Genomic DNA, 26,892 nt, shown 5'->3' on the forward strand with positions numbered 1-26,892 from the left:
TGCCTGCAGGACCTCCGCGCGGAGACGCCTCTGGGGGACCTGTGGCATCATGACTTCTGGGGCAGCCGGCTGAGCAGTAACACTAGCCACAAGTCCTACCGCCCCCTGACCGTGCTGACCTTCAGGTGAGGTGCCGCCCGACGGCCGTGGGGGTGGGGAAGCCCGACGCTTGTGCGTGACGTCGCACCGGGTGCGGTGTAACAAGGGGCCCCGGTCAGGGGTTCTGACGGACTTACAAGCCGAGGTGCAGACACTCACCCGTGCAGCCAGAGGAGACCTATCAGGCCCCGGCAAGGATGCTCTGATGAAGCGGTCCCTACTTTGCACAGTTCTGTCAGGTCGGACCCTTTGCAGCTTAAGCTGGAGGAAAGAGTATGTCAAGGCAACAGGTGGCCTGTAATTAAATTGTGTTTGATTTCACTATATAAAAAAAAAAGTTATAAATCTTCCTCCTGTGAACCACATCAGTCTTCCCTGATAACTCAGAACTAAAGCATTCACCTGCAATGCAGCAGACCCAGGTTCGATCTCTGGCTCAGGAAGATCCCCTGGAGAAGAAGGCAAAGGCTACCCACTCCAGTATTCTTGGCTGGAGAATTCCATGAACAGAGGAGCCTGGCAGTTTCATGAGGTCACAAAATGTCGGATACAACTGAACGACTAGCAGTTCACCTCTGTGACCATATCGATATCCAAAAACAAAATGAAACTAAAGATGATCTCACCACCACCCATGAATCAGGGAGCTGTTTGCATTAGATTAATTGATCTCACAGAAGTTCCCATGCATAGCTGTTTCTCGGGTATATTGGATAATCTATGTGTAGATCCCTCAAAAGGGAAAGTGAAAGTCACCCAGTCGTGTCCGACTCTTTGCGACCCCATGGACTATATAGTCCATGGAATTCTCCAGGCCAGAATACTGGAGTGGGTAGCCATTCCCTTCTCCAGGCGATCTTCCCAACCCAGGGATTGAACCCAGGTCTCCCACATTGCAAGCGGATTCTTTACCAGCTGAGCCACAAAAAGAAGTATAGAAATGATGAATCAGAACCACTCATGACTGAAAAAGAGACAGGAATCCTTGACAGGGAGGAAGTGCGTCATAGTTCAGAAGGCTGGTGGGCAGACTGTCAAGGGGCATTTTGAGGGGTTGGGGGCAGGGAGAATAGACAAGTCACTTGACCATCTTCAATCCAGGTCCCTGTGGAGCAGCCTAAGTAACATGTGGTCTGTTTTATCTTTCTGAAAGACAGCCTTGCCTTTATCACACCTGAATAATTGTCTTTTTTTTTTGGCATTTCCTCTCCAAGTATTTTCTGTCCCACTCCTCTGAGAGGTCCTTATCTCCCGCTTTCCCCTCTGCAGTTAATTACATTCTTAGCTCATCTTCACCCTTCTTAGCTTAACAGGCATTATTTATCTTGACGCTGTTTTTATCAGCTGTGCACACGCTCTCCTCCTTCAGCATGTTCACACACCAGCCTCTCCCTCCAGCCGGTTCGTGTTTTATTTACGTGCCTCTGCACCTCCGTTGTGAACACCTTCCTTCCCTGCAGGATGAACTACTACTTGTCGGGAGGCTTCCACCCCGCGAGCTTCCACGCGGTCAACATCGCCCTGCACGGCAGCGTGTCTGTGCTCCTGGTGGACGTCTTCTCCGTGCTCTTCGGGGGCCTGCAGTACTCGAGCAAGGGCCGGCGGCTGCACCTGGCCCCCAGGTCGTCCCTGCTGGCCGCCCTGCTGTTTGCCGTGCACCCGGTGCACACGGAGTGTGTGAGTACCATCCGCCGGCCGTCTCTGGACGCGTGTGAGATAGCTGCGGTCCACGCGCTGGTTTGTTCCCTAAAACAGGCTTCCCTCGGCTTCGTACGGCTGTAGAAGGCCAGCTTTCAGACACCCAGGACAGTGATTTGTGGGGACAGCAGGTCTCCCTTAGGACAAACGCAGGGTCCCCGATGGGCCAAGACTTCATAATGACCACATGGTATGATCTCCACTGATAACTCTCTGTGTCCCTTATGAGACCTCACTGGGAAGGTGTGAATGGTGGACCTTGCCCAGCTTCTGGGTCTAAAGCCAGAGGCTGAGATTGCCTTTTTTTCCTGAAAAGGGATCTGATGCAATTTTCCTCTGTTAGCCGAGAGCTTTTGTGATTTCCAAAATACTTCCTCACACTTCACACGATTGTCACCAAAACGCTGTGGGTTCAGCTGGAGCAGCATAACAATTTCCACTTTACAGAAGAGGAAGCAGCCAAGGAGGACAAATTAGGGACTTAACCCAGGTCCATCACGTGGCCGAGGGGTGTAGGGATAGAATTTAAGATCTAGTCGTCTGAACCTGTGCCGAGGAGAGGTCAGCGTGCTGCGAGCTGAGCTGGTGAGTGGGTCCCTACGTCCTGCCGGGACCTGCTCATGAATTCTCCCCACCTTGCTTCTCATCTCCCATCCCTCCATTCCACGACAGCCATTCAAGCTCAAATATTTGAGACAAAGTCATCGGTCGTTAAAAATTAGCATTCTGAAGACAGATCAGCTGTCTGTTCACCTTTCCTTGTTTCGGCAAATAGCCAGTATTCAGTTTCATCCTCTCTATCAGTTCAGTTTAGTTCAGTTGCTGAGTTGTGTCTGACTCTTTTCAACCCCGTGGACTGCAGCACGCCAGGCCTCCCTGTCCATCACCAACTCCCGGAGTTTACTCAAATTCATGTCCATTGAGTCAGTGATGCCATCCAACCATCTCATCTTCTGTCATCCCCTTCTCCTCCTGCCTTCAATCTTTCCCAGCATCAGGGCCTTTTCAAATGAGTCAGCTCTTCGCATCAGGTGGCCAAAGTACTGGAGTTTCAGCTTCAGCATCAGTCCTTCCAACGAACACCCAGGACTGATCTCCTTTAGGATGGACTGGTTGGATCTCCTTGCAGTCCAAGGGACTCTCAAGAGTCTTCTCCAACACCACAGTTCAAAAGCATCAATTCTTTGGCGCTCAGCTTTCTTTATAGTCCAACTCTCACATCCATACATGACTACTGGAAAAACCACAGCCTTGACTAGATGGATCTTTGTTAACAAAGTAATGTCTCTGCTTTTTAATATGCTATCTAGGTTGGTCATAATTTTTCTTCCAAGGAGTAAGTGTCTTTTAATTTCATGGCTGCAGTCGCCATCTGCAGTGATTTTGGAGCCCAAGAAATAAAGTCTCTGGGCTTTGGGCTGGATCCCCAGGGGAGGGAGGAGACCTAACGGAGGGGGTTTCCTTGCCTCTTGTCTGTTTAAAGACCAGGATGTCGGCCCCAGGGGGTTCCCCGAGGACACTAGTGCCACTGTAGGATTTTTTTTTCCTCGAAGCATTGATGAAGATTTCGGATTGCTTGAATTCAGGTGTCAGAGAGGGAAGGCCAGATGTCCTTAATACTCCTGCTCATTCAGTGAAGCCAGAATTTATACTGAAGGAATCAGGTGGTGAAACAGCCCCCCTTCTCCCTTCCCTCATTCCTTCTATGGCTCCCACGCAAATTGTGCCCAGTAGGGAAACGCCACCACCTCCTGTGTTACGGACTCAGGGAATGGTGGTGACTTTTCCAGAAAACTCTGATGGAAGTGTTTCAGGTTATTTGTAAGGGGGAAAAAAAATCTTTATAAATAACTTTGCCTGAAAATACATATTAATGCAAATAACAGAAAAGAAAAAAACCTCTTTGTACCCATGCACATTGGCCAAACAGTTCAACTCAGTACCTTCTTGGATAGCCTTTAAAATTTTCTTCCTATAGAATCTCTTTAATTTATGCCAAAAATTCACTGAAGGACTAAATACTCTGTACACTGAAACACTTATCACACTTTTTTTCGAGACTTATTTTCTTTTTTAAATCAGTTTTTATTGGAGTATAGTTGATTAACAATTTTGTGTTAGTTTCTTGCTGTATAGCAAATGAATCAGTTATCCTTACACACATATCCCCTCTTTTTTGGATTTCCTTCCCAGTTAGGCCCCCACAGAGCACTGAGGAGAGCTCCCGGTGTGATACAGTAGGTTCTCATTAGTGCCATACTTTTTATTTTTTATTTTATTTTATTTTTTTAGTGCCATACTTTTTAAAACCTGTTTTTCTTCATGTCAGATAACATAATGTACATTCCTTAAGACCTGGGAGTATCTTCACTTAGCCAAAGGTAGAATGTTTGTTTTAAAAATGAGTTTATGATATTTAAAGTTCATTTTAGTGGAAGTCTTTTTTTTTTTTTTTTCTTCCCAGATTTGGATGATTTACAACATTATATGTTAGGGGGAGTCTTTAAATGTACCTCAACCACTCAGATAACAAGTGGTTTAGGCTGGCCTTTTTGCCCCTCACCCCTGGTATTTATCCAAGGCACTTCCCTCCCCTTCACCCAGTATAGGAAGCCTTGTTCTCTGACCTTCCACGTTCCCAGCCCCTGCTTCCCCAACCCCCTTGCTCTCAGGACCTTCTTGGATGCCCTTCTCTGGGTTGGCTTTGCTTACTGTCTCCTCTGAAAGGCTCTGGGATGCTGGACCATCCTCGGGCCCTGTGAAGAGCCACAGCTGGCAGATGCTGCTCGCGCCCCTCTCTGGTCCTGATGGGAGGCCCACAGCACCAGCTGCTTCCTCCATCACTGGCCGCAGAGCCGCAGAGCCCACATCTGCTTCTCCCTAAGCTGCCGTGTCCTTGGTCCACTGCTCTGTCCCCCCGCATCCCACCAACCATGTGTACCTGTCGGATTGACAGTGAACCAGCGCCCACTGTGGGCCAGGCTTTGTCTATGGGGTCTCACTGCATCCTCGATTTCACTGCATCTCTGAGCAAGTTACAGGCCAGAGGATTCCAGAAGTCTCATGACGTATTCACTGCCTTCATGAAGTAATCATTCCATTTACCCCTCCAGCACACTGGCCTCCTTGGCCCAGGCCTGTTGAACCTTTATTTGTCTTTAGCTTCCTTCCCAGGAGGAAGTTTTTTCACGTGCCTGGCAGTCACAGGTGGGACTCAGCTGTCAATCTTCTTAGCGATCGCGTGCCCCTGTGTCAGGAGCTCGCCATGGGATGGGTGTTTGCCTCGCCAGCGTCGGAAGCCACGCTGGTTGGATGGAAACTGCTCCTAAAAGGCGTTCCTTTTAGCTGTGACTGGTACACGCACCTGGGCACAGAATGTAAATATAGTGATTTTTCACATTCATTGTGAAATATACTCTCTTACCTCTGTTTGTAGGCTAGTCTTTGGATCCAACATCACACTTCTCACTTTAAGATGAACTTCCCAGGAACTAAAGCAAAACCTTGAGAGTCACAGGGCAAGCTCCAATACATGTCCCGTCTGGGTGCTAGTTAATAGAGGATGCCATGTAGACTAGACCAGTACTCAGGAGCACAATTCTCTGCCTTTGGTTGACCTGAGACTTTTGGAGAACAATTGTTGGAGTAATCAGCTTGAAAGAAATGAAGCACCCATTTTGTATTGCTTCTTTGACACTAAGGTGGAGAGAAGGGCCATCATCAGATGCAGAAAATGGGGAGGGGCAGGACAGAAATGCTGGAAATCGTACCTGTTTCCATCTTACTGGTCAACCTCTTTTGAAGCCTTCCACTTTCCAGGTTAACCCACTTAATTGGTTTTGGTCTAAAGAGAGGGAAAGACAGAGGCAGAGGCAGCCCTTGATCCATCATCTCTGTGTCTTATTCCAGCTGACTGATGACGTGTAACACTTACTTCCCACCTGTCTTTCATGTCTCCAGTCAAATTTTCTTTATTAAATATCATGCCCTTTGAGCTGATAACATTTTCCAAATGAAAAATCCACCCTGGGCACCTGATCAGGGCAGGTGTCTCTGGGGCTATGGGCACAGTGTGCCAAGTAACAGGGCTGTCCGTGGACACGGGCATCGCTGCCTGTGTACGACCCACAAAAGAGCCACAGTAGGTCGGAGTCAACCCAGCCTTCCCCTGGAAGCAGCTGACCCAGACCCTAGACCAAAAGTGAAAAGAGTCAGTTGTCAGATCACACCACAGTTAGAGGGTATATTTTAATAGGTAGCCGCGTCTTATAAGGTTTTCTATTTCTAAGGATGCTTTCGTGTTTCCAAAGTTTCATGTAAATGTTTTTGAACATAAATCTTTTTCCTCTGCCTTCTTTTAAGGTTGCTGGTGTCGTTGGCCGTGCAGACCTCCTGGGTGCCCTGTTTTTTCTGCTGTCTTTCCTTGGCTACTGTAAAGCATTCAGAGAAAGTAAGTGTGATGTTTTGCCCTCTTAATTTTGCCTGTTCTTCATGTTTCTGTTCTGTTGAGCAAGTGTTTTAACAGATGGGAAGGTGTCCATTCCTATAAGCTTATCACTTTGAAGGAATGTGGGTCAAAGGTGTCAGCTGTTTTTAGTGATGTCTGTTACTCGGTTGCTTTTTTCACGACACAAAAGTTGTGCTTCAACATTCACAATGTTCAGGAAGCATCTTGCTGAGTAGTGAAACCAAGAGCTTCTGCTCTTAGTGCTAAAGCAGTTGTGATTGATTTCTGTGATTTTTTTTATTTCCAGTAAAATTGAAGATGGGAAAAGCTTTTGGTTATTTATTTATTTTTAATTAAAACATGTTGGAGGAAAAAAATAGAAAAATGGTAAAAATGTATAGGTATGAATATGCACCTGGAGCGTGAGGTTCTTATTTTTTCATTGTTATGTTAATAATACTTAGAAAGTCTTTGTTGCTGGAACCAATGGAGTTGAAATGACCAGTTGTGTGTGTGCGTACATGTACACAAGTGGCGGGGGTTGAATTGCCTGTTTATTAGCAGCAATGCATTTATTGAGATTCAGTAGAATCCCTGTATAACTCTACTAATTATATGATTCTGATTGCCTCCAAGTTACATCATCCCTTCCCAGTTGTCTTACAGTAGAAATTGAACATGATACATTTATACATGTTGGCCCTGGCAACAGTGTTATAAATTCAACTTCTGTTAAAAATTCAGTTCATGACTGTAGAACTTTCGCCTTATATAATAACAACTGAAAAGGGAAAATGAGAAGAAAAGGGAAAGTGAGAGGAATGATCCCTACGGGTTGCTTGAGGAGGGCTTTTTCAGCAGAGTGAGTGAAAGTCGCTAAGTTGTATCTGACTCTTTGTGATCCCCCCATAGACTGTAGGTCACCAGGCTCCTCTGTCCATGAGGTTTCCCAGGCAAGAAGCCTGGAGTAGGTTGCCATTTCCTTCCCCAGGGCCTCGTCCCGACCCGAGGCTCGAACCTGGGTCTTCTGCATTGTAGGCAGATCCTTTCCTGTCTGAGCCATCAGGGAAGCCAGCTTCAGCAGAAGCTGATATAGTAACATGTTGGTTCCCTTGAGTCTTTTCCACAGCACTTCTCAAAGCTTAGGTTTGGTCCCTGCCGGGGCCTTAATGTTATCGTTCTTGTACTAATGCTTATACTTGGATTCCTCTTGTAAACTGTTATGTTATTCATAAGCGAGGACAGACTGCTCATTCAGGATTTTGTCTCTGCTGGGGCTGGTTGAAGTAGGGTCACTCAGGACTGCTTTTTGCAGAGTTAGGAGTTTCCATAGAGGCTCCCTGGCCTGCGAAGCCTAAAATTCTTACTGGCCTGTCCTTTGCAAAGTTTGCTAATCCCTGGGACAGATGACTGACAGGTGACTGTCACCGTGCTAGTGGTTCCAAAAGATTATTTTAGCCAAGATTAATAGGGAGTTTCCAGCACAGATTTTTTTTTTTTTAACTCATGAAGGTAGAGGAGTTTGCTGTTAACATAAGTTACCATTTTTTGACTATCTACTGTCACACATATGTGTGTGTAGTTGTCAATTATGTTACAGTCTTTAGTTCAGTCACTCAGTTGTGTCCGATTCTTTGTGACCTCATGGACTGCAGCACACTAGGCCTCCGTGTCCATCACCAACTCCTGGAGATTGCTCAAATTCATGTCCATTGAGTTGGTAATGCCTTCCAGCCATCTCATCCTCTGTCATCCCCTTCTCCTCCCGCCCTCAATCTTTCCCAGCATCAGGGTCTTTTCCAATGTGTCAGTTCTTCGCATCAGGTGGCCAAAGTATTGGAGTTTCAGCTTCAGCACCAGTCCTTCCAATAAATATTCAGGACTGATTTCCTTTAGGATGGACCGGTTGGATCTCCTAGCAGTCCAAGGGACTCTCAAGAGTCTTCTCCAACACTACAGTTCAAAAGCATCAATTCTTCAGTGCTCAGCTTTCTCTATGGTTCAACTCTCACATCCATACATGACTACTGGAAAAACCAGTAGTTTGATGAAACAAACCTTTGTTGGCAAAGTAATATGCTGTCTAGGTTGGCTATAGCTTTTCTTCCAAGGAGCAAGCATCTTTTAATTTCATGGCTGCAGTCGCCATCTGCAGTGATTTTGGAGCCCAAGAAAATAAAGTCTGTCGCTATTTCCACTGTTTCCCCATCTATTTGCCATGAAGTGATGGGACTGGATACCATGATTTTAGTTTTCTGAATGTTGAGTTTTAAGCCAGCTTTTTCACTCTCCTCTTTCACTTTTATCAAGAGGCACTTGCATCAAGAGGCTCTTTAGTCCCTCTTCACTTTCTGCCATAAGGGTGATGTCATCTGTGTATCTTTAAGATAGGTGGAATTACCTTCCCTGCTGTCCACATGTAAGACACAGAGTTTAAGTAACTCGCCAGGACCACACATCTACATATGGCTGAACTGGGTTCACACTCTGAGTCTAACTCACTTCAAAGCCAGCCTCAACTAAATAGTCTTCATCGGCTTCACTGTCCTCATGGGACCAGTGAGGCAAGCTTGTCAAAACAATCATTAAAAATAAACAGGGGGTGCATTCAATTCTGTTAATGAATTGTAAAAGTGTTAGGTGCGGTAGAAAAATCAAAGGTATGATTTAAGAACAGCCCCTGCTACTCCCGTTGCCCATGTGTTTGTAAGTGTGCAGCCAAGAATCAAGGCTCTTTTGTGGTAGAAGTTCAGTCTGGTACTTATTGAATACAAATAATAATAAATGATATTTGTTGTTTAAACTTATGATTTAAGTTACCTGGTCTTTGTTCTTTCAGATCTGAACATCAATTCAAAGAACAGTGGAGCATTCATTCCTCATAAACTTGAAGTTTAAGAGCGTTTTTTTTTTACAGAGGAACAAATTTAATATTTTTTATAAGGGAACAAAAAATTAAGTGTTCTGAAGTGAATGCTTTAACTAGGTAGAAAGATCTTTCAGAGAATACATTCCTTTTTAATAACCTCATTAGCTTTCTTTATAGATGCACTGTCTGTATTATTAAGCTCTGGACAATTTTTAACTGCCTGAGTTTATTGTAACAAGCAATTCTGTGCTAACCTCTGGAATCCTGGCATTTTTTGAGAGTGAAAAAAAAGTCTCATGTAACATTTCTGTCTTTTTTTTTTTTTTTTTGTACTTATGTAGAACAGCTCCAAGAGAGATCTTTTAGAATAGAATCTTTTTTTTTTTAAAGAAGAAAATAGCCTTATAGAAAAGGATAATTATTTTAAAGCGAGAAAGAAAGAAAAACACTAAGTCGATGGTGCACTGGTTATTATTTCTGAACACCCAAAATGTAAAGTATTATTCTAATGATGAGACATCCTGTCAGCATTTCTCTCTGTTAAAGTCTAGTACATATTTTGGATTTGAAAAAGGTAATCTGTCTGCATGGGCTTCCCAGGTGGCGCTAGTGGTAAGAAATCTGCCTGCCAGTGCAGGAGATGCAGATGTGGTTTCAATCCCTGGGTCGGGAAGATCCCCTGGAGGAGGAAATAGCCACCCACTCCAGTATCCTTGCCTGAAAAAATCCCATGGACAGAGGAGCCTGGCGGGAAGAACAGTCCATGGGGTCGCAAAGAGCCGCACGTGACAGTCACACCATAGTTCAGGCAGCTAAAACAGGGTAACTCGACTCTTGGGATCTCGTTTCCTGCTCTTTTCCACTCTGATTCAAGACATGTTTGTCTTTGGCTTACACAAAGTTAAGTCACACTGCTTAAAAGAAACGGGGGCAACTGCGTAACTCACATAGTCTAGGACGCTTGTTTTTCTTTTTTTGTTTTTTTTTTTTTAGATTTGGGGTTGCTGCCATCTGAATTGTGACCGCGGTGTTCGCGTGGGTTCTCTTTACTCAGGGGTTGCTACACTGGCTCGATTCTCCCAAAATGTGCCCCCCCCCCCCGCCCGTTATTTTAGTTAGGAGAGCGGCGTCTGATTTCCTCATTCCGCGGGTGGAAGCGCCGCTTGCTTGGCTCCCACTCCTGGAACGAGAATCGGATGCTTGTTGTGCGGCTCTGTGCGGCTCTGAGCTCAGGCCGAGGGACCTGGGGCCGCCGGACGGAGTTGAGTGACTTCCGCCCACGCACCGCGACGCACGCCGGCTTCCGGCGCCGAGATGCAGGCGTCGACTGGGGAAGACGGTCGCTCCTGGCATACGATGCTGTTTTTTTCTGAAACGACAGCTTCCCCACTCGAGCGCCGTGCCAAGTCCGCCACGCAGCGCTTCCTGAATTGCTCGCATCTGTTGGGCACTTGGGGGTGCTGGCGCTGACCAGGGTCTTGCTGTTAATGCTTGTGGGGGTTTTGTTTCCCACCTCCTCCGTACTCCTTCCCCTCACCACCGCCCCTGCTGCCCCTCAGGCTTTGCCTCCGTTTACTGAAGGGATTGCATTACCTCAGAGAGAGACACGGAAACAAGGAAAACATTTTCCAAGCCAGTCTTTCTGAAATTCTGGATTCTAAAGGGTTGATGTTTGCGAATGCTGAACAGTTCTCCTAGAGCAAGTTGTGAGAGATGTTGCATGCTGTAAGAATAGTTTTTGGGGTTTTTTTTATGTTTGTTTTTTTCATTTTCTCTCCTGGACCATTGTTGCTTAACAACTTAGTAGACTGGATGGATTTGAGATGGAGAGTTCTTAGCCTGAGACACTTAACAGTGAGTTTGGCACCAGTTTGGCTTCCCCCAGTGGCTCGGGTGAAGAATCCGCCTGCAGTGCAGGAGACTCGGGTTTGATCCCTGGGTGGGGAAAGTCCCCTGGAGAAGGAAATGGCAACCCACTCTAATATTCTTGCTGGAAAAATCCCATGGACAGAGGAGCCTGTTGGGCTGTAGTCTATGGTGTGACAAAAGTATTGGACACGACCGAGCGAGTAAACAGCAAACGATGCATCAGTTAGAACTCCCTATTTGCGGAAGACTTTTTGAATAAAAGTATTCATAAATGCAGTTGTACTGGAGGTGGTATCCGCCTCTCAGGATTTATTTTTACTGTTTTTAGCTGTTAATTCTAAAATGAAAATAATCAGTTTTTCCTAAGTCTTTTTAATATTATTAAGATAATTTTTAAAAAAACAATTTTAAAAAAGAATCTCTTACATGACAGAGATTATTCCTTTGTGAGGAGGTTCAAAGACTAAAAAGTGAGAAGAGAACTTCTGGCTGTATTTATTCACATTAACGAATTACTAACTTTTCAGTGTTAATTACCTCTCATAATTGCCTTTGAAATGTAGTAGTACAGTAAAACTTCTAATAGACATCGAAATAAATAAAACCGTTGACTCATCCAATATTTTTTGAGTGCCAGCTGTATGCAAGGTGGCCTACTGTTTTCAGTTTCAACTGTCTTATTAAAATGATCAGGCAACTTCCCTGTGGTCCAGTGGTTAAGATTCTGCGCTTCCAATGCAGGGGGTGCAGGTTCCATCCCTGGTCAGGGAACTAAGATCCCACATGTCTTGGAGGCATGACCAAAAAAAGAAAATTCTTTTAAGATAAATAAAAATAAAATGCTCAAAGCTGGGAATAAAAGAATAGCTTACATTAGTTACTAAGTAAAAACATACAAAAACACAAGTCCAAATTTAGATTATGCTTACATATTTGCAACTGTTCGCATTAGTCACCTTGACAAATTACTGCTCAAAGAAAATAATAATTTGGCAAATGACAGGGTAAAACTATGCTAGAGGAGGTCTTATGACCCATAAGTCTACTAGGCTGGGCTGTCCCTAAACTCAGGACCACTTTCCCAGTTGATTATTTAATTTTTTAAGGCCTTTCTTGATTGTCCCCAGTACTAGAGATACTTTATTAATACTTCGTAGGTGGGCTTTGATTTATCATGCACCTCCCTTCCACACATTTGTAAAGAGGACCCCTTTGATTTATGTGAGATAGTTTGAAAAGTACAGTTAGTCCATGGGCGTGAACTGCAGAAGTCCATTTGTAGGCAGATTTTTTTCAATATGCACTTCAGTATTGCAGAACCGAAAGTTGGTTGAATCCACCGATACAGACCAGCAGATACCAAGGAACACAGTGGGGGCCGACTGTGAAGTTATATGGAAGGGTTGGGCCCTAACTCTCCAGTTTAAGAGTCGACTGTTAAGCTCAGCTTTCCAGTTTGGATTGTGGAAAAGCTGAAGTGTATGTGCACGCTGTCTTACGACTCCTGATAGCAAATCAAGTGACTAATCTGATAGGGGTTGGAGGAGAAAGAGGTGAATTTTAATAAGCAAGTCACTTCATATTTTCCGAGTTTTCAAAGGCAGACTTGGGTTATAAACATCTGTGTAGATCATTTCATGGATGAGCTGGTTCTCTGAGCATGTGACATTGTTGACCGTGCTGTGTAGTAGGAAATACTATGTGAGCCCTTCAGGTCATAGCAAAATTTCTAGTAGCCACATTATAAAAAAAAAAAACCAGGTTAGCTGAATTTTAACAATAGTTTCTTAGCCCAATATATCAAAAATATTGTAATTGCAACATGTAATCAGTATACAGATTATGAGCTGTTTGACATTCTTTCATATGGCGTCTTCAAAATTAGGTAGTGTGTTTGACCCTTCCGACATGTCTCAATAGGGACCAGGTAAATCTCAAGTGCTCCCCAACCACCATGCCTCCTCTTGGACCGTGGTGGTCTAGAATTGGTTTTCTGAACGTAAAGCCATTGCTCAGTTTATAACTGAGCCCTGAAATTACCATTGTTGAGAAGTGACCTGCCTTCCTGCTAAGTTGCTTCAGTCGTGTCCGACTGTTTGTGACCCTATGAACTATAGCCCACCAGTCTCCTCTGTCCATGGGATTCTCCAGGCAAGAATACTAGAGTGGATGGCCATGCCCTCGTCCAGAGGATCTTCCCGATCTAGGGATCGAACCCAGGTCTCCTGCCTTGCAGGAAGATTCTTTACTGCTGGGCCACTGGGGAAATGACACTCATATTTAATAATCACTGAAACTGAAAAAACTTTTTCAGCACAGAATCATTGTTATCCTCTTTCACATGTTTCCATAACATGTGAACTTCTGGAACTAAACCAGAAGTATAGAGAAAGTTAAAGAGTAGGATGCTCCCAGAACAATTTGCTGAGGATTTGAGAGGTGGAGGGAGCCTGAGTCCCTTACAGAAATGGAGTTCGAGCATGTGGTGAAATTATGAAGTGAGATTAGAGAGAAGTCTGTCAACCTGGAGGTTGCAGTTTTTAAATGTGTTCTTTTTTTGGTGAAATCTCAGATTGAACCATCTAAGGAGAAATCCATTTTAAATCCCAGGCAAGTGGAGCCTGAGTCCTGTGGTCGTTTACCTTGGTGTTCACAGAGTGCTTTCAAGAGCAGTCCTTTGGGTGTTTTAATGGAGGAACTGGGAATTTTTTTCCTATCCAAAACTACTGAGCTGTGGAGGGCGGGGTGGAATTAATCCATGTTACAGTCAACAGCTAATTCAGTTTTTCTAGGAAGAAATGTAAAATGATCAAGGGACTAAAATGTTGAGATCAGGGAACATTACACTGGGAAATCATAGTATGTTTCAAGACTTCTGAACACAAATTGTGGGAATAGAAGTTTAAAAAATCAAATTCCAGTAAAGGGGTGAGGAGGGAAGAGGTTCATTTTTGTTTGTTTGTTTGTTTGTTTTTGGAGGAGTTGTTTTGGCCGCTCCATGTGACTTACTGGATCTTAGTTCCCCAACCGGGGATCAAACCCATGCCCCCTGTGGTGGAAATCTGGAGTCCTAATCACTGGACCCCAGGGAAGTCTCTCCGTTATGGTTTCTAGTGAACTACTGAACCTAATGCCTAATGGATACGAAAACAACGGCTGGGTCTGAGGTGTGGGGTTTTCAAGGCCGCAGGAGCCAGGGTGGGAGGCTCCATAGTAATTAATGGGTTCATTTATAATTAAAGGGTATCTATTTGCATATAAGGATTCCCGGGTGGCTCGGTGGTAGAGAATCCGCCTGCCTTTGAGTCAGGAAGATCCCCCAGAGGAGGAAATGACAACCCACTCCAGTATTCTTGCCTGGAAAATTTCATGGACAGAGGAGCCTGGTAGACTACAGTCCATAGGTTGCAAAGAGTCAGACATGACCGAGCACACACACGTTTGCATATAAACTGCTGATATGAGCAAATCCCGAAAAGTGGTTGGATGCAGACTCAGCACAACGTGTTCCAGGAGGAAGGGCTGAGAGAATGCCCTACACTGAGAGGCAAGGACAAGCCCTGTGGGTCACCCTCCACCCGCCGCTCTCATGTGTCGGAAGGCGTGGGGTGCCCATGCTCTGGTGTCCTGTGGAGTGAGCATGGCCCCTCTGCTTTGGCCTGGACCCTTGTGCTCACCTGCTGAAACTTGTGGACTTTGCTCAAAATCATATGCTAAGAGAAATGACGTGATCCATTAGCTTTACCTCTACTTTGGCCATGTTTTTTTTAAAGGTCTCAATGCCTTGGTGTCTAGAAACACTTGTCTGCTGCTGATTGCTAGCAAATGCCCAAAGTAAAAGTTGCTCAGGCGTGTCCAACTCTTTGCGAACCCATGGGCTATATAGTCCATGGAATTCTCCAGGCCAGAATACTAGAGTGGGTAGCCTGTCCCTTCTACAGGGGATCTTCCCAACCCAGGAATCAAACCCAGGTCTCCTGCATTGCAGGCGGATTCTTTACCAACTGAGCTATGAGAGAAGCCCAGAGAAAATAATAAATCCCAATAAATACATGAATACCCCAATGCAATCATGTCTAATGTAACAGGGCTTTGTGATTGGGGCTCGTAATTGTGATCTCTTGGTGTTACATGTATAATGTAGTTAATTTCTACAAGTGGAATTATCCTTAGTTTGCTTGATGGTACTAAATACTCTGATATACCATGAATTTCAATAAAGACAACTTGGCTTCTAGGCACTGTGCCGCCTGGGATATTGGAGAGATGCTGCTCAGGACAATGGGAGGCAGGTAGAAGGCATGCGTGGGCTCCCTCGAAGTTAAAACTGAAATGGACTATCAGTTCTAGAAGTCACAACCATGTGGCCCCCTGCCTGCAGCGTCCTGGGCGGGATTCCCGCTCTGCCATTGCTGCCAGGGAGATCACGGGCACGACCTCCTGGAAGCACTCCAGCTGTTCCTACATTATGGCTCTGTGATTTGTCAGTTCCCTGCCCCTCCTGATAGGTAATCAGGTACCCCAGATTCTGGCGCTTGAAGAAGATGCTCCAACGAGCCAGGCCTGGTACCCGGGATGCAGCTGTGAGCAAGCTTTCCACCAAGGGTGATGCTCCTCGACCTGTGGCATCAGAATCACCCAGATGGCTGGTTAACAGGCTTTCAGTGGGGCTCCACCCTCGAGTCTCTGAGTCCAAGGGTCTGGGTTGGGCTGGAGGGCCTCAGCATCTGCCTTTCTTAGAAGATCCAAGGGCAGGACCACACACTGTGAGTGGCCTGGTTAGTTTAATGGTCTCCACTGGCAAAGCCTGATGTTTTGGGTCATCACAACTGAGAGCTCGGAGGGCTGCTGGCTTCCGGGGGGTAGAAACAAGGGAGGCACCGAACGTCCTACGGTGCTGAGAGTTGACCCATGTGTCAGCACTGCCGAAGGTGAGAGCTGAAAATCAAGTGTTTGTAGTGAAGTCTGAGAAGAACACGCTAGTAGATTGTGCTTAGGGCCATCTTGGGGGCTACCGCTGGGCCTGACTTAATGTAGGGGGTCAGTTAGGGGCACCGAGGTGCATGGGACAGACCCTGCTACTTGGGCAGTCAGGCATGCACACAGTAGGACCATTTGCTGTTGTTGCAACTGTGAATGAAATGTGAATCAGAAGGGAGGCTGCCCTGGAGGGTGGGTTGCACAGCCTAAGTGATCTTTGATGGCCACAGGATTCTTCTGGGACATTCTAGCTTAAGAGAAGGGAACGTGCAAAGCCCAGTGAAAGCAGAGTGGCCCATGTGCTTGAAATTTAGACCCAGGGAACCTGGAAAGTCTGTGTCACCCTGTAAGGAAGGCCCTATGTGCCATTCTCAGCATTGGGACCCCTTCATCCTGTCAACGGCAGGAAGAATCAGATCAGAAAGACTAAAAACAAGAGTGCTGGTTGATTCGAGACAGTGGAATCTGAATCAGTGAGGCTTTACTGTTTATTGATCAGTTGGGCTGGTGAAAAGCCTTCGGGTGCCTTGACTGTACAGCCAAATAAAACTTTTTTGTTTTCTTCTGTCAGTTCTGCTGTTTGTACATTAATCCCGGAAATCCAACAGAGATTCCCAAGAAAAGCTGAAAAGGTCAGACAGTGTCAGCCCGTGTGTCCTTTTGCTTGACTTCTGAATCTCCAGCCCCTAGGGCCTATGTGTGAGTGAGGACGTTTTCCCAGCCAGCCGACTGGGCCCTCGGACAGCACGGGGGTCAGTCCTGCTCACAGTTTGTTGAGAGTCCAGGGGGCTTGGCTGGGTGCAACCCCTCAGCATCCTGAGAGGAGTCTCCAGCCACACGTGGAAAGTTCCAGGTTAGCAGCATCCTCTCTCCCCGGCTCCAGATCCCACAGCTGATCCCGGACAGGGAGCCCAGGACTTTGGTCTGGGGCTTTGCTGATGACTCCCAGGTATCCACTTCATTCAAGATCTGCATCTCTCTGTCTCCCTGTCTCGCTCACATACCTTAGTTGTTGATTTTCTGCTCAAGCAGTTTAATGAGAGCCAAGGTGTATCTTGTCACTGCATAGCGAGCTTGGCACATTTTGGTGACAATGTGACGGATCAGTCACCCCCTTGCATCAAAGCCCTGTTGGAGACCCTCTCCCTTGAACCTGGGGTGGTTTTGCTAATTTATGTGCAATAAACAGTGAATGCTTTCTGTGGTCCCAGCAGTCTACCAAGGTTTTTTGTCTTGTTTTTTCGATGTTTCGTTTTTAGTGTGATTTTTAATTCATGCACGTAGTTTAAAAAAATGTACATGGTATGAAAGGTTTTGCAGTGAAAAGTAAGATTTCTTTCCTCTCCTATCCAAATTTTTCTCCTTAAAGTTGTTTAGAGGGAATTCGCTGGCAGTCCAGTGGTTAGGACACAGGCACTTTTGCTGCCAGGGCCTGGGTTCGATCCCTGGTCAGGGAACTAAGATTAAGCTGCATGGTATGGGGAAAAAAAAATAGTTTAGAAACTACTGTAGTTGGTTTCCTATGTGCTCTCCAGAGATATGTTTTGCATGTATGAGCAACTTTTATATGTAACTTTTAACACAAACGGGCAGGTATTTCTGTATACCTTTTTTCTCACTGGAGTAGGGAAGATACAGTTATTGTTGCACGCATCTTATTGATGAGGACCCTGAGGCTGTACAAGTAACTTGCTCCAGGTCACGCGGTGAACTGCAGAGCTGGAATTTAGGCCAGGAGTTCTGGTTTTAGGCAGAGCTGACCCAAGACCCAGGGGCACCTCCTCCAAGCAGGTTCACTTTGCCCCACCTCACACTTAGGTCTTTATAAAATGTTTGTTCACCACTGACCTCAGTGAGGAGCTGAGGACCTCACGAAGAATAGAGTGGAGTGTCACACGTGCCTTCTCCTCTCCTGCCCGGAGCAGGTCAGCTCTGGTCCCCAAATTGCATCCTCCACACCCCCTGCCAGTAGAGAGCAGACCCTTCGTCCTCAAAAGGCGTTCAGAGACCATCAGTTACTACTGCAGCCCAGCCACACCCAAGCCAAGCGGCTTGCTGCCTTCGTCACATTTCTGCTGAGGTTTTGGTTTCCCGTTGATGCTTGAGTGTCCGTGCAGGTGAGCTCAATGGTCCGGCATCCTTCAGAACTAGTCCACGCTGGTAGCAGAGCAGGTGTTCTTAAGGCATCTGGGGTTCAGAGAGCCCAGACTCCACCTAGAAGTGGTAGACACTCTCAGAGCAGTGCTGGACCCCGACTCCGGGAGTTGTAGAGATTCTCAGAGCAGAGGGGGATAGCCAGATGCAGCGTCTACACCACCAGTGGGAGTCCTCGGCACAAGCTGTCAGAACGGCCTGTTAGGTGACGGGCGGGCTGGGAAGAAGGACCTCGCCCCTGGGAACTCTGCCTTGAGATGTCTTTGTACCAGGGCTGCATTGCAATGCCTCCCGAAGGCTCTGGGCTCCTGCTGGGGGACGTTGAGGAGGGGGTGTGTATGCCATATAGAAAGTGAAAGTGTTAGTCACTCAATCATATCTTGAGTCACAAAAAAAGTCCAAAATGTCCAGCTCCTTCCAACCCCGTGGACTATAGCCTGCCAGGCTCCTCTGTCCATGGAATCCTCCAGGCTAGAGTACGGGAGTGGGTTGCCATGCCCTCCTCCAGGGGATCTTCCCAACCCAGGGATGAAACCCGGGTCTCCTGCATTGCAGGCAGATTCTCGACCAGCTGAGCTACCACCATCTAACCAGAAATGCGGGTCTAACACAGTGGCCCACAGAGAAATGCCATTCAAGACCAAAGTGTTTTTAAATGGTGACTGTCTAAGGTGCACGCTGAGAATTTGAGTTCCCGGAGCTCCCAAGACTGAGCTGAGCTGTGTGACTCTGCGTTTGTTGTTTCTCCTGGTCGGCAGCTAACAAGGAGAGGACCCACTCCACATTCTGGGTGTTGCTGAGCATCCTCCTGGGAGCAGTGGCCATGCTGTGCAAAGAGCAAGGGATCACCGTGCTGGTAAGACCCCAGGTGCCTTCGGGGGGGCCTGCTCTCCCTACACCCGTTTCCCTCCTGTAAAGACACCTCACGCTGCCTTTGCGCGGGGGCCTGTGGTCCCCCTCTCTGCACCCCTATTGCCAGTCTTCAGCCTAGCCCTCTCTGGACCGATTACATGTGCCACCACGCTCCTGGTGGTTCAGGTGGGAACTGACTGTGTTGGTTGACTCTCATTAGAACTGGTGGACACGGAGAGGGGACAGCTCTGAAGAGCAGGTGACTAGCCCCTGTGGAGAGGTCCTGGAGAAAAGAAAGAGTGTTGTGGCCTTTCTGGGGTGCTTTCATGTTTCAGCAATCCTAAGCACAGCCATGTTGCGACCCTACCGCTGTTTCTGGTCCTGATTAACAAGCATTGATGTGTGTTATGTTATATTTGCCTTTGTCCGGAAATGTCAGGGAGGACAGGAGAGGGCTCTGAAGGGTCCAGGTGTGCGCCCCCTACGTCTGATCTGAGTAGAAGCCCCTAGAAGGGAGAGGCGTGGAAATGTACTCTTTTTCTCTGTTCTAGCTAATTTTCTGCCTTACGTTATCAGAGGGAAACTGAGACATTAGGGATGTGAAGAGATGTAGACAAATGTGGGGTGTGCGGGGCCCATATAGGAAGCCGTGGGAAACGATCTTCCTTTCCCAGGTCCAAGCTCTTTGGGGCTGGACACCAGTCAAGGCAAAGATAAATGGTTTTATTGGATTCGATCCGTACGATTAAGGTCAGCTAGCTAGGAAACGGTATAGAAAGAATTACTGTGCAAAGATACTAGAACCTCATGAGTTACTTTTTTGAAAGTTTGCTCCAAACCACTGATTCTGAACCTTGGCATTATTGGCATTTGAGGCTGAATCATTCTTTCTTTGGGGCATGTCCTGTGCACCGTAGGATATTTGGCAACATCCCTGGTCTCTACCCACTAGATGCCAAAAGGACACCCCCTCCCTTAGTTGTGACAATCTCAAATGTCTCCAGACATTTGTGCCAAGGTGTGCCAAGCACACCCCCCTGGTAGGGGGTGAAAATCATTCTGTGAGAACTGCCGTCCTGAAATCTTGCTTGTCTCAAAGTATGGCTTGAGGACCAGTGGCATTGACACCATCTGGGACCTTATTTAGAGATTTAGGATCTCAGACCCCCACCACAGGCCTGCTGAATCTGCACCTGCATTTCACAAGGCCCCCAGGTGACTCCCACCTCCGTTAAGAAAAGCACTAAAAAATTAGCTTGAATTTTCATAAATAAAGATATGGTGATGTTGAGCAGGTTTCCAAAAATCTGACTAGAATGTGGCCATCTTGATGACGGATTTAAATGGGAAGGGGGAGAGAGTGCCAGACTGGTGTTGGGCTCAGTCCTCATGACAGCCTGACCGCGTCACCCCTGGGTGACTGTCCTATAGCTCACAGGCAGAAGAACACTTGGCATAAGAAGACAACGCCGCTCAACAGGGAGCTGCCTGCCTTCTAGAAAATGGTTCACACCCAGGCAGAAATGGTCCTCTGTGACCCAGTAAAATCATGCATCACATGGGTGAATAAAATGAGGATTCTGTGAAGTGATTAACCCAGCACTGGCCCGTGTACTGGATAATTAATGGCTCCCAGCATGTATGGGAGGGGGCTGAGGAGAGATGTCACCCTTGCGCTGAAAACCACAAATTACCACTGGCTTCTGATAACTTACGATCTATCGTCTTTGCCACGAAGCTCTGTGTTCAAAGGCCCCACGTCTTCGAAGGGCAGCTTGAACCATCCACACAGTGTATATTCTGACCGCTCTGCCTAGTTCCAACAGGGAGTTCAGCTGCATGGCATTCTCTACAGCACCCACGTTTGTGGAAAGTCCACTGCAGGGTAAAGGGTGGAGTCCAAGGCTAGGTGAGCCTCCGCTTGTAAGCACAGGCGTCAGAGCTTTAAGAGCAGCCATATCCACTAGAAAGGGACTGTGGTGATGCTGCTGCAAGCTGTTAGCATCGGTGCAGCTGCAGTATCACACATCCAAGGGCCAGGGGTTTGCATACTTGGAGTTACTGGTCATCCCAATGAAAGTCATGGGCAGAGGTGGCCATCCTCCACACAGTGGGGCTCTGCCGTCCTCAGGGTGTGGTTTCCAGTGCCACTCCAGACACCTCCATCATCTCCACCACAGCCAGCTGGATGGGAAACCCAGGGTGGCACGTGCTCTGGTCTATGACCAAACCTCCAAGAGCTGCGGTATTGCTTCTGCCCACATCCCATTGACTGGAACTCAGTCACATGACCACACTCCCCTGCGGGGCTGGCTGTGTGCCGGGCAGGAAGGAAGAGCTGGTGGGTGACCAAGAGTCTGAGCCTGGGATGTCTCTGCAGCCCCACCAGAGTCTGTATGTTCTGTTCTCTCGCTTCCAGGGCATATGCCCTCATCAGGCAGCTTCCCAGGTTCCTGAAGTGTAATTACTTACATGGCTGGGTTTTCAAGGTTGCTGGCTACCTTATCATCTTAGGTATGGCCACTGCACCGGTTTTGGCTCTGCTACAACCCTGGGACTGTTTTAGGGGTAAAAAATGAAAGGGGGGGCCTCTGCAGAACTTCTCCTGGGAACTCCAAGGCTCTAGCTCTCCTTCATCTTATCATACTCTTGTATGCAGGCTATGAAACTGTGACTAACAGGGGATTTACTAGATGACAAATCTGATGGGACTTTCTTGGTAGTCCAGGGGTAAAGAATCAGCCTGCCAATGCACGGGACACAGGTTTGATCCCTGGCCCGGGAAGATTCCACATGCTATGGGCAACTAAGCCCGTGCATCACAACTATTGAGCCTGTGCTCTGCAACGAGAGAAGCCAGTGCAATGAGGAGCCCACACACTGCAACTCACCACAACTAGAGAAAATCTGTGCGTAGCATCAAAGACCCAGTACAACCAAGAATTAAAGAAATAAATAAGTAAATTTGATACAAATATCATGAGCTAATTTCATAGAAACAGTAGGATTTGTTTTGTTTTTAGAGCTGAAGAGATTATCTACGGTGATCTAATCCAGGACATTTCTCGTCTAAATTCAGCAATAGAATTGTGACGTATCCTGGCTACCTGATCAGAGTTAGGCTGTCCCAAGGCTGATTCCTTGCTTTGCTTTTTTAGGGTCTCAATGCCGTCTTCGACATCTTGGTGATAGGCAAACTAAATGTCCTGGAAATTGTCCAGAAGGTCCTCCGTAAAGACAGATCATTAGAGGTGAGTATCTGCTTTTGTCTCCAGCCCAGATGTGGAAAATGTCACGTGCCCACTGGTTTAAAATACCATTTTCAAAGTACTTCTTGCAACTTTGAGTTCTAAAACAGGCAGCCTTTTAAAGCCCAGTGTCAGTGAGGTTCAGCCAAAATTGCTGCACATTTATACCTGGCTTGGCCACACTTTTATTTGAAAAATCCTCAACATTGGGGGCCTTGTGCTGTCCTTTCAGAGCCCTGGCGTGCTCCGGACGGGGGGCCTCCTCTTCAGAATGACCCTCCTGGCTTTGGGGGGAGCCGGGGTGCTGTATGTGCGCTGGAAGATCATGGGCACTGGCCCGCCTGCCTTCACCGAGGTGGACAACCCTGCCTCCTTCGCTGACAGCATGCTGGTCAGGGTGAGTCCCGGGTCCGTCCTCCGCTGGGTCATCTTTGCCCACCAGATCCCCAGGTCTTCCCTCCCTCCTCCTCCTCACCTCCCTCCCCAACATACCCACAAAAGCCCCTGTTAATCAGAACACCTCCACGGGCATTTCCGTTCACCAAGGACGTTCTAGGGTGAAACCAAGTTTTTATCAGGGCTTTGAGAGGGTGTAAACTCTTTGCATTTCCTTGTGGCTCAGATGGTAAAAAAAAAACCTGCCTGCAATGCAGGAGACTGAGGTTCGATTCCTGGGTCAGGAAGATCCCCTGGAGAAGGAAATGGCAACCCACTCCAGAATCCTTGCCTGGAGAATTCCATGGACCAAGGAGCCCAGTGGGCTACAGTCCATGGGATCACAAAGAGTCAGACACAGACTGAGCAACTACTATTTTCACTTTCACTCTAAACGAAATCAAGAGGAGAGGTTTAGAAAATGTCAGGTTTCTTGCCAGACTCCTTAAATTGTCCCCTAACCTACTTTTGGTATAATGGAAATTGACGTGTTGAGGTTAAGATAAAATATAACAGTATTGACGGTATCTTTTTTTTTCTTTAACACGACTTTTTAAAAGTGTATTTATTTATTTTTGGCTGCGCTGAGTCTTTGTTGTTTCGTGCGGGCTTTCTCTAGTTGCAGCAAGCCGGGGCTACTGTCTAGCTGGGTGCCCGGGCTTCTCATTTTGGTGGTCTCTCTCATGACGGAGCACTGGCTACAGGTGCACAGGCTTCAGTAACTGCGGCACACCGGCTTCATTGCTCCGGGGCATGTGGGATCTTCCCAGACAAGGGATCGAACCCGTGTCCCCTGCGTTGGCAGGTGGATTCTTATCTACTGTACCACCAGGGAAGTCCCTACTGGTGGTGTCTTTAAAAGTCTTAACACCATCCAGACTTTCTTGTCAAGGTTTGCTTTTTCTGAAGGCAAGGGTGTCTGAGCTGTGCATTTCATACAAACAGAAATCCAAGACCATAGAACCCCATGCTTATATTGTCAGGCACATGGTGACCTCTGGACCACAGATTTCCTGGGTCACAGATTTGGGGCATCAGTGAATAATTGGGATATAGTGTCCCCAGAAATATAACAAATGTAAAGCAGAGTCTGGTGGCTTTGCTGTATTTTTTATCTATTAAAAAAAGAAATCTCAATGCATTTAGTCAACTGCACACTTCAGCCCAGTGCCCAGGGCAGAAAGTGGCAACATTTTATTTTATATGGCTGGGCTTCTTGAGCAGAAACATGAAGGCCTCCAAAGGGAAGCTAGGCTATATATATATATATATATACACATATATGTATTTTTTTTCCAAGTTCAGTATCAAATGTTTGTTTTTCTTTTGACTGGCAGGCCATAAACTATAATTACTACTATTCATTGAATGCCTGGCTGCTGCTGTGCCCTTGGTGGCTGTGTTTTGATTGGTCGATGGGTTGCATCCCCCTCATTAAGTCCGTCGGGGACTGGAGGGTAATTGCTCTAGCAGCACTCTGGTTCTGCCTAATTGGCCTGATATGCCAAGCCCTATGCTCTGAAGACAGCCACAAGAGAAGGTAAGAGGCCGAGCTGAATTTTAACTTTCACACTGGGTGGAGTCTGAGCATGTTGCTAAATCCAGCACCGTAGATCATCATTAACGGTTTTGTGCAAGTCCTGTCTAAGGACGGGTACTTCAGTACAGATGCACATGTCTGGGCAGGATGAGTTCTGTCCACCTGTCCGCTTGGAATCCGTGGCTGGCTTCAACTCGTGGGGAGTGGACTGGAGGGGGCGCCCGATGGCTGCTTCATCCCTGCCCGCCCCCCCCGCCATGAAGTAGCATTTTGACATCCTTCTCGCCGTAGGTGGTAAAGAGTAATTTATGGTCCAAACGGAGAGTGTAATTGATGTGTGTTGTGCCCATCATTTCACAATTCCCCTTCAGAAAGCCCTGGTGGATGCGACAGCGATGCCTTCTCTTGTTATTTGTACAAAATAAGCTGCCACCCCAAAGAGACTCTTATTTCTCACCAAAAAAAGCAGGGGGCGGGGGGAGGGAAGTTTATTGAGAAAATAATTGGGAGAAAAACGTGTTTTGTGGAAAAGAAAACTATTTAAGATGATTTCCTTTAGGCATAAGTGTTTCTGGAATTAGATGAGTAATTTCTCTAAATAAATGCAGTTTTGAGTTTACCCTGTCCCTTCAATTGGTTCGTAATTCTAAAGGGTGACAAAGCTCTGTCCCAATTCTCTGTGCATGCGCCAGTAGGATTTTTCTAACACTATACGCACAGGTTTGTGGGAAGGAGCTGTCAAATTTGACCAGGCATCTTTTGTTTGGTTTTTAATTTTATCGGAGTGTAGTTTAGTTACAACGTTGTGTTTAGTTTCTGCTTTGCAGCAAAGTGGCTCAGTTTATACATGTATGTGTTCTTTTCCGTATTCTGCATTACGATTTATCACAGGATTTTGAATGTAGTTCTGTGCGCTGTGCAGAAGGACCTTGTTGTTTGACCCAGCCTCTGATTCACCCGCTACATCGTGTGGGACTCTGGGAATGCTAACCTGCTTCCACAAGTGTCCCATTGCTCTCAGCTTTCTTTTTGCTCAACTGAAATTTATGCTGGAGCATCCGCAAATGATACGAGTTTATTTCAGATCTTGTAAAGTTTAAACTAGTTAAATGACATTACATCCTGTTAAATGTCAGGGGACTAAATCGGACTAACTGGGACCAGTATCCTAATTAGCCCAATTGGGATATTGTAGGTGTTGAGCTATTTGACACTTACACAGTTTGAGGTATAGTTAGAAGCAGGCAAGTTCATAAGACCGCTCTAAGTAATCATTCTAACTTTATTCATGTGAATTTGAGGACTTCTAAAATTTATCCTCATGCTCGATGCTAAGTAGCCTTATTAAGATTTTTCTGTCTTATCCTAATGGTACTCGGTTAGACCCTCTCCACTGATGCCTCCTCTTAACTGCTGGCATAAATTTAAAAAAAAGTTAAAAAAAGGGAAGGGGCATCTTTATTGTGGATTTCATGTAGAGTAGAATATTTTTCTTAAGAATTCTAAAAGTAGCCATTTTAACTACTTCTCATCTTCCAGGATCCTCACGCTGGGCCTGGGATTCCTCATTATCCCGTTTCTTCCTGCGAGTAACCTGTTCTTCCGAGTGGGCTTTGTGGTGGCCGAGAGGGTCTTGTACCTCCCCAGTGCCGGCTACTGCATGCTGCTGACGTTTGGACTCGCAGCGCTCAGTAAACATACCAAGAGAAAGGTATTGGCCCAGCGAGGTGGGCGCCGTTCCTGACCAAGACAATTGGGTGGGTTTTACTAATGACATTTCCCGTGTCCCTCTCTTCTTAAGAAACTGATCGCTGCTCTCATCCTGGGAGTTTTATTCCTAAACACACTGAGATGCGTGGTTCGCAGCGGTGAGTGGCGGAACGAAGACCAGCTTTTCCGAAGCGCCCTGTCTGTGTGCCCTCTCAATGCCAAGGTATGTTGGCTGCCACATTTTTAAGTTCGACAGCTGAGTGAGGAGAATCCGGAATATGACCTTGGTCATAGACTTGGAGGTTTTCTTTTTCATTCTTTTTTTTTTTCTTACATGATCTTGACAAAGCTTATTACAATTACACTTTAGCCAAAATGATTAAAAAGAAATCATTAAAACCAGACAGTGTCAGGGAAACAGCAGATTTCTTAAACACGTTTCTACTCATCTTCCAGTTGGTCCGATTGTGGATCAGGTGGTGGCAGGGTGGGCAACTCCACGCATTCAGGCTCAGGTCTGGGGAGGCCCACAGTCAAACCTCTTAGAGCACACTTTTTGAAACATGCACTCTGGCCTCCTCCAATCTATAACTGGAAGATGATAATACCTCCCAGTGGACAGCAGTTTGGTTTAGGAATTTAAAGGATGTTCTGTGGTGTGCAGTACGCACGTTTCCATCACCTGTGGCTTCTCTGCCTGGAATTGTTTTTCCTAGATTAGGTAAAAATAGAATGCATAGACTCTAAAATTGGGAGTGTTCTTGTTGACACGGTCTGGTAGGAATTTGTTTCACTTGTATCCTTGATGAACTCCATCTCTTCGCTTACCCAGCTGTGCATCTTTGGGCAAAACTGTTTTGAACGTTGAACGCCCTTACCTGTAACAAGGAGGGGGACCATGGCTGTCCCCTGGGCTTGTCATGAGGCCTTCATGAATGTGGCCTCTGAAGTGGTCTGACATGGTACTTAGAACACAGTAGGTGCTCAAGAA

The 26,892-nt window shown here is 46.5% G+C and overlaps 1 protein-coding gene across 4 annotated transcripts in view; it reads left to right on the forward strand.

Annotated features, from left to right (window-relative positions):
• The window catches only part of TMTC4 (transmembrane O-mannosyltransferase targeting cadherins 4), a 57,880-nt gene that overhangs the window by 11,756 nt on the left and 19,232 nt on the right, over nt 1–26,892 (forward strand). For 2 of the 4 annotated variants that reach the window (XM_043478357.1, XM_043478355.1), the window contains exons 3-11: nt 10–125; nt 1,560–1,776; nt 6,160–6,247; nt 18,875–18,972; nt 22,127–22,219; nt 22,449–22,613; nt 23,989–24,191; nt 25,731–25,902; nt 25,993–26,124. In XM_043478357.1, coding sequence (XP_043334292.1) covers nt 10–125; nt 1,560–1,776; nt 6,160–6,247; nt 18,875–18,972; nt 22,127–22,219; nt 22,449–22,613; nt 23,989–24,191; nt 25,731–25,902; nt 25,993–26,124 — 1,284 coding nt within the window. The remainder of the gene's footprint in view (nt 1–9; nt 126–1,559; nt 1,777–6,159; nt 6,248–18,874; nt 18,973–22,126; nt 22,220–22,448; nt 22,614–23,988; nt 24,192–25,730; nt 25,903–25,992; nt 26,125–26,892) is intronic. The other 2 variants (XM_043478356.1, XM_043478358.1) reach the window with 2 other exon arrangements.

Source organism: Cervus canadensis, chromosome 9 (assembly GCF_019320065.1).
Source record: "Cervus canadensis isolate Bull #8, Minnesota chromosome 9, ASM1932006v1, whole genome shotgun sequence".
Classification (NCBI taxonomy): domain Eukaryota; kingdom Metazoa; phylum Chordata; class Mammalia; order Artiodactyla; family Cervidae; genus Cervus; species Cervus canadensis.